Here is a 15,231-nt window from a genome sequence, read left to right on the forward strand (position 1 = left end):
CATACTGTACACCCCAGTGAGTATTTCAAATTGTTCCAGTCCACTTATGTTTCTTTTCAATTATCATCCAAGTAGAAAACAGGCAAGATGAATATCTGGTGTCCTAATTTAGTAAAAAAATAAAAAAGCATGTAAAAGTAGTATTACCCTTAACTACAGAAGTCAGCCTACAGCTAAAAAAAACCCCAAAACAAAACAGCTATTTCTGTGTGTGTGTGTGGAAATGTATGTGAATGTAGTGTGTGAAGCCCTTGAACCCTGAGGGAAGCAGGAGTGAAAGTCCCCAGAGTAGCATCTCTAGATTGCTGTGACTCTGGACAGAAACAGTCCCTGGTCCCCATTCTCTCATTGCCAAGGTGTAAACAGACAGCAGACTAATACTGTCTGGCACCTTTACAAAGACGCTTTCAGCATCTTTGACTCTGACTCACGTCGGAAAATAAGACCTTGAATGAAGTAATATGTTTCCAGCTTCTGGCCAAGGAAAGAATGGGAAACACAGATCATATCCCTTAAGATGAATGCATCAGGGACTGCTGTATTCTGTGACATGCATACGTGCCTTACTAGCATGTGGAAAGCATGCAGGAAATGTAGCTTTATTCCTGGCAACAAGGCGAGGTACAGAGATAACTGTTAACAGTAATGAAACAGTTTCGGGGAACATGGTGGACAAGTGCAGTGAGGCCGTCAGGTCATGCTGAAATTTCTTTGCTTCAGAGTTTTAGCTTGGACACCACAGTATGTACGCTCACTGGTGACTTCATTAAGTACACCTGTGAAACTAGCATAACCTAATACAAAAGCTGTGCTGCAAAACCCTACTCTTATGAAGCTTCTTTATTTTCAAAAACTCTTGAGAAGTCTTATAAAAGTAGAATCTAGGCCACAGCTGTTGCATTGGATTGCACGTCGTTTCGCAGGTGTACCTAATAAAAGTGTACGTTACTATGTAGACTTCCAACAAATGGAGGGGTAGCAATGGGAGACACAAGACACACACACACACACACACACGTACGCACGCACGCACACACTGACAATGTATTTTACTTCTGACTTCACAAATACCTGGAATCTGGCCTGGGATGACAAGGTGTCCATTTCAGGACATTCTTAATTGAAGATTCAACATGATAGCTACCCTGATCAACTGTCTGTGTGGGTTTGATGGGCTACCACTGCCTACAGTCTACCAACACACGGTAAACAGAAGCTATCAGGGTACTATGTTGAATATGAAGGATGTCCCAAAGAACGCACCATCCTGATATCCACCTAAAACTTCCTTATTCAGCAACCGTGCAAGGTTAAGGATACTGCTGGCTCAAGAGGTGAACGTTTGAGCAATAACTAACAGAGAGTGCGGTAGCCTGTCAGAGTGGGGCACATAAGAATGGAGAAGACAAATAATGCTTCTTTTTTCTGTCTTGGAAAGGCCAACTTTATACGCAAACACGCACCCCTCACCAAACTGCCACTATACCTTCACATATAGACATAAAGCACTGAGGAGAACAGTGTGACTTAACACCTTTGGGATGATTAATCTACAAAGCTGTACATATTGATCAGATTTATTATCCTAATTCACAGAAAGGCACCCATCTCATCCTTGCAATTTTGCTGAACAGGTCTCAGGGGATTTGAGTTTTCTCTACAGACTTCACCATTTAAGTATGGATATTTATTACCGCTCAAGACTCTGGAACGGCACTACCATCTAGTGGGAATAATACTGCATAATACTGTGTATTAATCCTAGACTCCTCACCCAGTAAAGCGAGTTAAACAAAATGGCCCAACGATGGTCCAGGTTTAAAAGGCACCAGGACTGGTGCAACGCAGCAACATTTCAGTTCTGAAAAGAACTGGTGATCTCTGGAACATCAGCCCAGGCTGGGCGAGGGCCTGGAGTTTATAAAGTGGCTGAGATCACAGCAAAGCAGGGTAAAGGGGAGACCAGATTGTTTTGATTGTGTTTTGGCAACATGGCTTGCCAGGATTTGAAGAACATCCCAGAAAGACCTTTTCTGCTCTCTGGGAAGGAAAAAAGAAAAAGAAAAAAAAAAACAGCCACACAAAACTACCTTTGACAGAAAGCAGATCATTTTAAATAGCAGCAGATCTTCCCCATGTGTTAGCTCCTCTAAATCTGTGATTACTGTATGACTTCTCAGATTTTTCATTCTTCTTTTCTTTCTTGGAGCAATACACTATAAAGAGGTTAATCACAGGCAATGACGCGAGACTTTCAGCAGATTGGCTTTTAAATGCCAAACATGTTGGGTTTGATGATCAAAGAGTGAGCAAAAACTGCACACCTCATCAGCCGCATCCAATCATGTAACACTTTATTTAATTGTCATCTCCAACAAATCAGATCATCAGCTGACTGGGCCGTTGAGGAGCAGAGACCTGATGCTGGTGTGAGTTCAATATCAGCTGTTTTGGATTCAGTCTGGTCTGAGCACAGTGTAAAAATGAGAGGCGAGGAGAGGGATGCAGAAGCTACACTGGTACATGCAACATAGATACAATATACTATTTGCTGAAAAGGAAAAAAAAAAAACACTTGCACTGCACTCTGGGTAATTAGACACCCATTTTCGTTTTACTCACAATAAATCACTACCAGTGAGTAGTTAAAATAAAGTGGTGTTTTCCAATGGCAGCAGGGAAGGAAATACATCAAAAGTGTGTCACTGGTCATAAAGAAACATGGGAAAAACAACAGAAGAGAACAAAACATGACAGAACAGAACATACAGTTGGACAGAATTCCATTACAGTAATGGAACTGTCATCTTTGTAAATGCAACTCTCTTGTCGGCAACAAATGTAATAAGATAAAACATAACGCCATCAGCTGAGTCTGAGACATGAAGAGAGTAGGAAAGCAAACAGAGGTAAACAGTTTCAGTAAATAAAACTAGAGTGTGAAGAGCCTGTTGATTCTATTGAGTTGACAGAGCAGAAATTGTCTGAATAATTGAAATGACATAGACAAAAGAAGGAACTAGAGGGTACCTATTTTAAAACCAGGCTTTGTCTGTAACGGACTGCTTACCGTAACTGCCTGTGACCTTTTATGGAAACATAGAATATTAACTTGAATTATTTATCCATCGGCTAACGCGTCCTGACAAGTATCTTCTGCACATAGGTCAGGATGTATTTGTGTGCTTTTCCTGCCTCAATGGTAAAGTTGTGTCTGCATAAAACAGTCACTGATTTAATGTGGGTATTTCTATATCAAAATCTTAAAATTAGCAGTCAGCAAACGCTATTCATAACATGTGTGTGACCTTAAGACAATTGAGGAGGAGGAAACAGCCTGAAAATGTTTCACCAGGAGCATTCATATGATAATAAGATTAGAATTCATGAGGACATACTTCCTAATTCCTCCAACAAGCTGAGGCTGAGGCATGGCATGTGATCAGAACTCAGAAACTACAGAGCCAAATTTCATTAAACTAGGTGGATAAGTAAAGCACTGGCAAAAGAAAAATACATTTAATATTGGTGAAGATCCCAAACATTTCCTACAGCTGCAACACAGGACAGTGGCCTTGTTGGAGGATCTGCTCTCTGCTAACATTTTAAATACGATACAGAAAAAGGCCTGGTTTAGACTCTCATGCAGATAAGGAACTAAAGTATATGTATGTAATCATTTTAAGTGCTTCAAATATCTTATTTTGATGTTGTTTTTGCAGCTATAAATTAATACCATTTCTCTTCATCCACTGTGTTATAGTGCTTTCTACTGCATTTCATTTACTACAATACATTCTCAGTTTGTGTAAACAATGCAGTGACTCAATGATTAAATCAAAATGAAAAACACATTTAAAGATGACAACACCTACATTTTAACAAAGAAACAAAAATGCTTTGATTTATGCCATAATGGGCGTTATGGAAGTTCAAATGGGACCGATATCAATCACTTTCCTAACAGTATAATGGTAATATAATGTTTAAAACACAGTGTCACAGTACAGAAGAACGACACCACAATGAAAGGCAGAATAACTATGTACACACCTATGTATAAGGAGAAAGACAGACCCACAAGCAGGTTTTGGAGTGAGAGGATGGGAAGGAAGGGTGCCAGTGGGGCAAAATAAAGCCGCATATACTCACGTCGCTTGCAGCCACACTTCTTGATCCTTTTGGGGTCTGTGATGTCGTCATGACAAGCTTTGCAGTAGAAAAATGCTCTAAAAGTGACACAGTAACAGTGTTTAGCACTCCTACGCATTTGTCAACTGTCCACTTTGTATGATTAGTGACCCCGCTGTTGGCCAGGATGCCCTGATTACCTTTTTACTTCTTTGGCATCACTAGCAATAAAAAATCCCAGTGTTCCCTCCTGCAGCTTGACATGGTTGCCCGGGTTGATGAGAATGCTGGGTATTCAGAGACATACAAACAAATAATGCTCATTAACATCTGGACAGTCACAGGATTCATGCACACAACATGCTAATCAAGAGGAATGGTACACACACTTGTTGAAGCCCTAAATTGGATCTGGACTTTGCCCGGCTTGCTTTTTGCATCATTTTCAACACATTCGTTTTTTTCCCCCCTCTTGCATGTGTGTCTTGTAAGTTACCACAAACACACTTGGCTCCTCCTGATTTGAGGCAATTTGTTGATGTGATACTCACATGGATGGACAATATGTACAACAGTATGATCGCACATTGAATTTTAATTCTTTTCTCTACATAAATGGCACTGGATTGCCCTGGGGTGAAAGAGAGGGACAGAGAGATACAAGCAGAGGGACGAGGGCAGAAAGAATTAAAATTATGGCCATGGAGTGGTTTTAGTCTCAGCACTCAAATACAGTCATCTAGTCAGAACAGATGTTATGATGCCCACTGAGACATGGCTATTGTACAGAGAACGTCCAGTAAGTGTTGTTATCTCAGTTAGTAATTGACAGTGGAATGCAAGGGAATGAACAGCTCTTTGTTTTTGTTGAAAATACTAAGCTAATTCATATCGGTGATTCTGCTATAGACTCTGCTAGGGGAAATAAAACTGCTAGAAGAGTCCAAATGTGTTATTATTCCCCTAAATATCAGGGACTCCGCTCCATTAAAAATACTTGTAAGGCATGCCTAGTTAAGTGGAAATTGCTTTAATCATTTTCATTATATTTATATTGAAAGATAAAAGCATAATAAAATGTATTACGGCAATTCATAATGATTACTCACTTCTTTTGTGATTAAATGGGATTCGGTTTAACACTCAAATATACTATAAGTGATCGGCTGTATCATTCCCCATTAATTAGACTAAGACAAAAAATAGACGCCACACACAAATATGCACACACACACGCGCACGCGCTCACACACACACACACACACACACACACACACACACACACACACACACCCTGGTCATTAATGGTTACCTGTGGGCAACAATCATCAATGATGTGAGTGTGAAGTAAGATATCAAAACACTGTATCCACACACCTTTAAGGATCACACTCTTTCAAAATACAAGCCCAGATGAAAGATGATTTTTATTTTTTTGTCTCATTTACGTTTCAGACTTTTGTAAATTTTCAACCGTAATTAACAAGAAAAGCTCCGCTCTTTGTTTCTTACCAGCGCGAGTCACACTTATGTATGCAATATTGATTCATGGCACTTTAGTAATTCATTTTGAAAGAGTATGTTATCAGTCTAGACTCAGGGGAGAAGGGAACAAGTATATTATCACACAACATCTTTCCTCTGAGCTCTGGAAAAGGTTACATTGGGGGAAAATAAAACTATTAAGGGAGCAATTGAATCCATATACATATTGGGATGTGATTAAATTGCACCACTCATGCAGATCAGAATTTTCTTTCCATACTGCAAGAAGTAAAATAGCAATCTAACATTCACTCAGATTGAATGGCCCCCAAAGAAGTTAACAGGCATTATACCTGGCATGCTTTTTTAGTAAAAATAAAAGAAAGAAATCAATCAAATCAAGACAGTTCCACAAACATTGCTGCCCAAATCTGAGATTTTTTTACAGGTGTATCTATCCAAGACAGTTTTCTTGAGTCGTGTGCAAACTGGTGAATAAAAGCCTAAAAAAAGCATCAAAACCTCATATTGTGAGCAACAAGGCAAGCATCAAACACTTCATGTGATAGTGTCAAAGCATGCAGTTACCGAACAGCATGAAGAGGACAATAAGAAAACAGAAAAGGCATAGCCACTGCAGTACAGGTATAGGGACAGGTACGTAGATGCAGACGGTTGCAGTAACTTCTGTGCAGTTGGATTGTTTCTCAAACACCAAACTGACAGGAAGTGACCTCACTTAAGAACATCTACTCAAGAGACGCACGAGCATGACTGTACGTGGTGGCTGAGACGCACAAAACTCCATTCGCACGCACACGCACACACACACACACATTCACACACAAACTCTCCCTCGGAAAGTGATCGCACATACGCAGACGCACACACATGCACAGATGGATATACATTTGGGAATGAGAACATGAGAGGGTGATGGAATGCAAGAGTGAAATGTGGGCCACATAAATAAAACTTCAGTTTGGATAAACCCAATGCTATCCAAATTCAACAGCTCCATGCCTTTCCTAGTGTATAAAAAAAAAAAATCATGGAAAAAAACAAAGATTGGTGAGGTGCTGCTGGTATAATAAAACAATGAAGAAAAAAACATGCTGTTATATCAATCACTGCCTATAGCAGTGGCATGTAATCAGTCATTTTTTTTATATCCACAGTGTAGGACAATAGATTATCAGTGCTTATCGACACCATATCTGATGTCTAAAATATGCATATAAAAAATCCTCACTGTACTGCTCGGACAAAGATTTTTAAACACCAATGAGTGGAAAACGTGGCTTGTCAAAGCTGAGATACAGTAGGGTAACGACTGAGCGACACTGAAAAAGAACTGAAAGTGAGAGAAATAAACTAAAGGAGCAAAGGATTTTGCTTAAGGACAAAAATGAAAAGATCAAATAAGAGGTAGATATGGAGAGGGTGAGTGTTTGGCCTTGGTACAGTGACAACAGCAAAGACAAAAAAAGAAAAAGAAAAACAGCACTTCTACAAACATATCCAATTTATCTATCCTCTCTCTGCCTGCAAAGAAGTTAGTGCATTAAGCACAAGGGACACCATAAAAAAGGAGTTAGAAAAAGAGGCCTGTGAGATAGTGTTTGGAAAAATATCCTTGGGGAAACTCCCAAAGTCAGAAGCTTTAAAGTGGTGACGATTGGGTGGAACTTTGGAAGTAAGATAAGGTAGAGGGCATACCGCTTTCGGCTTCTGCAAACAACAAGAAAAAATCTCAAATCAAACAGTTATCATGAATATAAAAGACGAGGAGAATATAACTGCTGCTAATGCTTCTCTGCCCATTTAAAAATGAGGTTTCTATTACATGGCAGAAACTTTTTTTTTTTGTTTTTGATTTTTTTCCTGTTTGTTCAATGTTGAGACCCTTCCAACTAAATGTTGGAAGATTACTATAAAAATGAAAAAAAAAAGTTTTTGAGGTCATTTTTTACAAGTAGATAAAGGGCAGAAACTATTGTAAGAAAACATGTTCTAGAAAAGGTTTTAAAGTACAAATAACATACACTAGGGTGTCACTATTAAACTTGTTAAAAAAAAAAAAAAAAGAAAAGAAAAAACTCAACTACCTTGAAAGTGAAAAATTTAGCGCACTGGGTTACATAAAGTATATTAAATTAATTTCAACTCCAATTTACATCATATTTAATTAATATTAAGTCAACCATGCAATTTTGTCAGTACACAAACATTTGACACAGGTGAATGGGGAAGGGTGAGTGGGATTTGGCAATTGAGACTACTGAAAAAAATGCATTTTGTGTCCTTATTGGTGATAAAACCAGCACTCATGTAAAGTTAGTGATAATCATACAGACAGAGCAAGAGCACAGTAAAAAGTGTAAGAAACACATGACATGAAATTTGAATGTGAAGCAAATTTGTTATTTAGGTGTGAAGGTATCGCTGAAAAAAGGACAGTGAACATAAAATTATTCCAGTGCAGTACTTAGTACTTCTCTGAGACCAATAACATTTTAACCACACTTTCAAGCTTGTCCTGCATACCTGCGAGGTTTAGTAAAAGCATGTGACCTGAGTCTGTGTGGTCCCCTTCACCATTTTTAGTCCCGTTTATTTTTCTTGCCAAAAAGGAGAACATCTCACAAAATCATAATGATCTATTTATTTTAGGAAATATCTCATGGTGATACAATATTGCTCAATTACGTGAGCATTTGAGCAATATTGTATCACCATGAGATACAATATTTGAGCAATATTGTATCTCATGGTGATACAATATTGCTCAAATGCTCACGTAATTGATCTCAAACGTGATGTGAATATCAAGTGTATGAATGTCAAGCTGCAAAGAGGACTTGAGGAGAAAAAAAAAATTGAGATATTTTATTATTAGATCTACTTGTAGCAAGAAGAGTGTAGTTCACTCTTATCACAGCTGTACGAGAAGCTCTAGAAAGATCCGCTATACCAACCTGCTCTCTCTCTGCTCAGACTTGAATTCAATGGCAATAAGCAACAGCTTCAGTTTCACGTAACACAGCCTGTAAAACAAGTGCACTCATTAGAGAAGAGCAGCATACAAGCAGATGACTGATGTTTTCAAAAACCTTTGAGATTCACAGCCTTACATCCCCACACCTCTTTTTTGTCATTCTTACTTCACATCAGATTTTTTTTTTTTTTTTTTTAGCTACCTACCATTGATAGGGGTCTTGTTGATCAAAGAGTGATACTTACTCGCAGACAGCGGGGAAGGAGAGGCCTACAAAGGCACTGGACAAATATTCTGTGTACATCTCATTAGCCACTCCTTCAAGGTAATACTTCTGCCATGTGTCCTCCTCAATCTGATAAAGAGTGAAACAGGTAACTGTCACATTTTTTTCTTTTTTTTTTTTTTTTTTTTTTTTTTTAAAGTAAGAAAAAAAACAGTTTTCTTTCCAAAAGAAGTCTAATCTGGTCAGCAGATGTCCCACTGCACAACATCAGCCTGGTCATTATAAGCTGATCCATCATCTTTATGGCATGAGAACAGTTCTTTGATAGAAGCAAGCACCTCTTCAATTCTAAGCTGCAGAGAACACTGAACAGATTCAACATGAGATGTCACACAATAAAATATGATGTGCCAGAATGACTGAAAACACGCTAATGGAAGTCTGTCTCTGGACAGAGATGTCAAATTTTTTAGGGAATATCCTGTCTGATAGACCTTGTCAATGTGTCAGCAGAGAACTTTCTTATTTAAACTCTAATCCCTTAATAAATCATCTCATGCGCAAAAAATGCAATGTGAAAACTCATTTATCAATAGTCCACTGTGTTACCTCAATGAAGGACCTCATGGAGAAGAGGTTGGCTAGCATTGTGGACAGGCCCTGGGCCAGACAACTCTGCGCAATGAAGCCTGCCTTCAGCTCTGCCAAGCAGATAGCATCATCGCCCTCCTTCCAGTTCCAGCTTGGAATGTTCAGTAGATGGGCCTTCATGACACGACAGTCAGAGAGGTCACAACACAGAAAACGGTATATATATGAATCAGATTTCTTTATTTTTTTTTTTTTTTTTTTTTTTTTTTTTAATTTTTTAATTCAATTTATTTCGAACAATCAAAATAAAATTAAAAAAAAAAAAAAACAACAACGAAAAATAAATAAACGTGTAGGAAAATAAAACATACATATATCCATATATGCATACATACACATATTCACCTATATAACAAATGCAAATCAAACATCAATAAATAAATAAATAAAATGACCAGCAATGTATTTTATAACAATCTCAAGGTGTTCGAAAAGGGAGCAGGAAGAAGCAATAGCTTATCTAGTCCTGTCCCCATTGCCTTTTACAAGTTCATAATTAAACTGAATTTTAATATTAACCAAACATTTTAACCAAACGGAAAATTTATGGAACAATTTATGGAATTGTTAATACAACTCTCATATCTGCATGCTAACCAGGCTAGCACAAAAGCTGGAAACTGGGGTAATGCCAGCTTGACTTTGTGCAGTAGTACTGAAATCCAACATTATGCATAACTAAAGTTCACTAATTAACGTTATCTATCTTGTTTAATTCATGCAAAAATGAACTGCAAACATATGAATGCAGGTTAAATAAAACAGTTATAAAATAGTTAAAATAGTTAAAATGAGCTGCTGGTTAGCTTACTATACAATAACATGAATAAAAGACAAACTAGCTGACCCTAAAATGTAGATCTGTTCGTTTCGGTAGTTATAAAGTAATTATGAATTTGTACACTACTATTATCCCATTTTAATTTCCTAAAGTTAGCCAACTCTTTGACCAGTTACCATCCTGGGTCATTTACAATGTACATGCATCATTTAGTGTACTAAATGTGTATACTTGAAGGGTATAATTTTATCAAATGCACAAAAATACTAAATTATTTTCTCAAAAGTTAAATTATAGCTGGTTTTCCACTGCTATTTTGGTATAGCAATAAAAAAAAATCCACATTTGCATATTTCACTGTCATATAACAGTGATTCACATGCATCAATAGCTGTTAAGTAAAATGTTTACTAAATGTAAATGCACATTTTCAAAAGCTCAAGTTTTTCTCCTGTGATAACTTTTACTATCTTATGTGCCGCTCTATTAATTCTTCACTTTAAAAAGTGAGGTCCATCCTTCAGGACTGTTCACAACATGTAAGCAGTAGGGCAAGTGGATTCTTTAAGAAGTCGCTCATGTGACAAAAGTTACTATGAATACCTAAAAGCACCACACAGCTCTCACGCTGACAGGATTGTCATTCAACTGCTGCCATAATGATTCTGTGAGGGAAAGTTGGAGAGCAGCCAAGATGAAGTGCAGCAACCTTGTACTATACACTACAGGGCACCGAGACAGCTCACCTTATTGTGGTATTGTAGCATCTGTGTGATTATTCTGATCTTGGGGTGATAGTTCTTGATGGATATGACCCTTTGAAAAACAGGCAGATACAGTGAACAAGAAAATATAACACCTCAGCACAGCAGCTTATAGTGACTGCAAAGTTCAGAGGAAAGAATACCTCATAATGTTGGAGGCATCTTCAGCATCAGGATCTGCACAATACTTGTTGGCTAGGATTAAGCAGGCATCTGCTGACTCGATCTATGTGTGAAATACCAAAGAAACAAATATGACAACATTCAAGTACATGTCTGCATTTAATAACAAGCACTGAGCGCTTTTTCTCATAAAAAAAAAAAAAAAGAACAAACCAGATGGCTTAAATCTGCTCCACAAAAAACAGTCGTTTATTTCTCTGTTCTGTCGTGATACATTTTGGTAAAAAAAAAAAAAAAAATGAAATGGGTATCATTTCATTTTCATTCTGCTGCGGTTTTTCCTTTGCTCTTTTTGTTAACTGAACTTCTAATGAGTTTACAACCTGATAATCAGTTACTTACACAACTGCTGCTAGTCTGTAAAAATGTATCTGCTCTTGAGTTTAACAACAGTTGTGAAAAATTTTAAGGATTTTCATCACTCCAGGAGTCTCGCCAACAGTGGTACCTTCACTCGGGCCAGATCGTGAGGGTTGAGAACCGATCCCTGGTAGAACTCTACTTGAGTAAAATGGCGTTTGAACAAGGCTTCCAGCTCAAGATTAGGGGAAATACTAAAAAAAGGAGAAGGGTTAGCACATGTATTGACAGCTCACATGCAGTATTTTGTTCGGTGCTAGGCTCCAAGTGGCGAGAAAGAAAAAATGAACTTACTTATGGAGAAAAACAATTTCTACATTGACATCATCCCTGTCCTTGTGTAGGAAGTCTTTGAGGAAGTTGGAGACACTTTCGAGGGTAATATGACCACAGACCACAATGTGCCTGGAAGGGGGGGTAAAGAAATCATCCTGAGTGGGCAACATAAATCACTGCAGACACTGGCATGTCTCCCAGAGATAATCAGTCAAACCAAAGCACTCTAACATCTAACTCAAATAAAGACTGAAAATATATATATATACACATCAAGAAATGTCTTTTCAAAGCAAACAACTAACTGAATTATCATTTTTGCCATAAAAGTGAATATTTTCCTCGATGCAATGAAAGTGGTTAAATTCTGCACGACAAGTGCAATCAAACACTCAACTCTGAACCACTTGAAAAAAAATCTAAGATATAATCATACAGCCCACAGTGGTTGGACTGTCATCCGTTCTCAATATAAAAACTGTCCCTTCAGCCAAACCGCCCCTTTGTGAGCTGAATGGATGTTGACAAAGACATGTACATCAATATGCTCATGCTTTTACACAGAGCATTACTAAAACTCTCAAAATGATTTGGAGGCCTGTGGTTGACAAGAATTGTAAACAGGGCCTCGGAGTTTTTGACAGGTCCCTGGCAAGATTCAGTTGTGCATTACAGCAGAGGGATCTGTCAGAAGCTGTATGGGGCTGATTACAGCCGTAAGGGAGTGAGAAGGGTTTGGAACAGTTTTAGAGTTGAGGTTGTGTCCCTGTTTATCTTCTGACGACAATATAAAGTGATCAAGTTCAGGTCAGGTTCATATTTGTGCCAACTTTAAGGACGCTCAGGGCAGTTTGGATGCTCACTGTCCCAAACAAATAAACTTGTGGTGCTTCTTTAACTGTAATATTTTAACGTCCTAGATCTGAGAATTCAAATTCCAGCATCATGTAACGGTTCTCTTTACTTGATATATTTCCATTGCATTAGGTTATCTTACTCCTTTAAGGTTACTATATCTCTGTTTTACTTCCTAATAAAGTAGTAGTCATAGTTGTTGGTATTAAAGGGACTTAGAGTATGCCCATTGAATAGTTCTGATTTAATTCAATCACACTAATGTGGATTTAAGACCCTTCATAAGATTAATTTGCAGTGTGGTAAGCTGAGCTACTCTGCTGGACTTAAAGCTAAATGTCATTTGCAAAGTCTTATTTCCAAACCTTGCTCAGTAAAATCCAAACCGTATACTGACACAGATTAGGGTGGACACTCAGTAGACACCCTAATTACCCTATGGAGACCTGTAAGGCAATCTGTGTAATGACAATGGCCTTATCCACCACTTGATGTGCCAAGAGACAATTGAACCACTTTAGTTTTGAGTGCCTTGGTACTGGACAGCTTCACACTTAACACAAGGTGTATTAAGTTACTTTGTCCTAAAATAAAAAATTTTTTAAAAAATGGTGGTCATATTTGCTTTCTGTCCACGTTCTTATCATCAGACAAGATTTGTTAGGACAGGTTTCCTTCAATCCATTATCAAACGCTTACACACAAGAAAGGAGTCGTGGTGAACACTTTGGCCTTTAAAGTTGATGTCTAAAATTATACTACGCATTATTGAAACCTGAATCGATTTGGCAAGTTTAAAGGAAACAGAGATATTTATTGATATTAGATGAGAACCACAGTCCAGATCATTGAGTGTTCCTCTGCCCTGTACCAGATGGACTGGGTAGAGCTGAACTGATGTGGACTTGGCAAAGTAATGTGACAGGCATATTGAGGGAATGACAGTTTGTGAATGTTGCAGGATATAATGGTCTTCACAGATGTTGCCTCTGTCCTTTAAGAGAATCTAATGAGCAGCCGTGATTGCATGGTTGGCCAGAGTTGAGCAAAGGGCCGTGTGGTCTTACAAGTTGATGAGCTGGGATGTCTGAGGGCAGCCAGCAGTATCTGGCACAAGAAGTCTCTCATTTTATGAAATGTTTTTAAAATTAAAAAAAAAAAAAAGCCACGTTTTCCTATTGAAGTATCCTGATGCCTGTTTGCGGGTAGAGGAGATTTAAAGATTTATTATTAAGATTATTTGATTCATGTGGGTTCAGTGGAGGTTGTGAATGTTAAAAAAAGACTAAAAGCACAAACCTGGAAGTGTAAATGCACGTCCATGACGTGCAACAAATGTGCACAGGCACACATTCACATACACACACAAGGATGTGGTGGTCTTTCAATAAATAGGTTTTAAATCAGGGAAGCAAAGTTTGCTTCCACATGTTACAAACCTAATTTCTTCCTTGAACAAGCCACTAATTTGAGTATTTGTGTTTAAGATGGAAATATTCACTTGATATCCTTAAAAGTGCCCTGCCTCTACTTAGTTTTCCCCTCTATAATTGTGCCAAAAAAGGCATCAATTTGAATACTGAGATCATAAGCTAGTTAAACAGGATATGGGGAAAAGATATTAAAGATAATTCAACCACTTATAATTGCTTCAGAAACTAAATACCTCCCTTTAAGTCAACCTGATTGTGCCGTACAGTTTTAGCTACACATATGCAACTAAAAAGAATAAAAGGAAAACAAATACTGTATAGCACTACAAGGGCACAGATTTTTGTACAAGAAACCAAAGACAACAACCCAGAAACTAAAAAGGTGTGGCACACAGTCACATTAATCAATGCAAAGGGGTATTACAGAGCGTGCGCACAAGAACATGCAGCCAGGAAATGTCACTGGGGATACACGGTGAACAAACACAGAGCTCAAACATCAGCAACAGAGGTCACTCACTCGGTACTGCTCTAATCCGTAGGGTGATGAAACTTACTGCAAGGATCATTACTATTAAAATGTTGCAATTTCAAAAACTTGCCATTTTATGTGTATCATCTTTTCGTGAACTTAAAGAAAGGGAAGCATAAATGCTATATCCTTTAATCAGCAAGGTGTAATTTAACACTAGCCAATCAAATTAAACTTGCAGACATAATGTACCAGGTGCATTTTGTCTTTGTGCAATTACATGAAAATCTGTTGGAACCCCAACTAGTGCATAGTTTTATCACTATGCAAATATGCGTTAATTCCTGACATTGTGACAGTCTCTGAGTCTGCACGCTTCAAGTCTGCAGCCTTGATGGAGGACTTTCAAAGTTGCATGTCAGAGTTCAGCCAGGGTTGAAGCCAGTTTTCATGCCAAGTCCTCTCTTGAAGTTGGGGCTAATTGAAACCATAAAGTCATAATGGAAACCACGGAGCCCCGAGTGCAGTGGGCGCCAACAGAACACAACACTTGTCATTATTATATCAGCGCACACAGGCTGAGAGCTGTCACTACGCTCACGGGTGTACGCTACAC

At 38.2% G+C, this 15,231-nt stretch overlaps 1 protein-coding gene across 5 annotated transcripts in view; it reads right to left on the minus strand.

Moving 5' to 3' along the window:
* kcnma1a (potassium large conductance calcium-activated channel, subfamily M, alpha member 1a) overlaps positions 1-15,231 on the minus strand; it is a 161,118-nt gene that overhangs the window by 36,787 nt on the left and 109,100 nt on the right. For 3 of the 5 annotated variants that reach the window (XM_030748486.1, XM_030748483.1, XM_030748484.1), the window contains exons 10-19: positions 11,874-11,984; positions 11,668-11,773; positions 11,180-11,262; positions 11,019-11,088; positions 9,450-9,605; positions 8,860-8,969; positions 8,595-8,663; positions 4,332-4,418; positions 4,153-4,229; positions 2,623-2,631 (exon numbers count right to left, since the gene is read on the minus strand). In XM_030748486.1, coding sequence (XP_030604346.1) covers positions 2,623-2,631; positions 4,153-4,229; positions 4,332-4,418; positions 8,595-8,663; positions 8,860-8,969; positions 9,450-9,605; positions 11,019-11,088; positions 11,180-11,262; positions 11,668-11,773; positions 11,874-11,984 — 878 coding nt within the window. The remainder of the gene's footprint in view (positions 1-2,622; positions 2,632-4,152; positions 4,230-4,331; positions 4,419-8,594; positions 8,664-8,859; positions 8,970-9,449; positions 9,606-11,018; positions 11,089-11,179; positions 11,263-11,667; positions 11,774-11,873; positions 11,985-15,231) is intronic. The other 2 variants (XM_030748487.1, XM_030748485.1) reach the window with 1 other exon arrangement.

The sequence above is a fragment of the Archocentrus centrarchus genome, chromosome 15 (assembly GCF_007364275.1).
Source record: "Archocentrus centrarchus isolate MPI-CPG fArcCen1 chromosome 15, fArcCen1, whole genome shotgun sequence".
Taxonomy (NCBI): domain Eukaryota; kingdom Metazoa; phylum Chordata; class Actinopteri; order Cichliformes; family Cichlidae; genus Archocentrus; species Archocentrus centrarchus.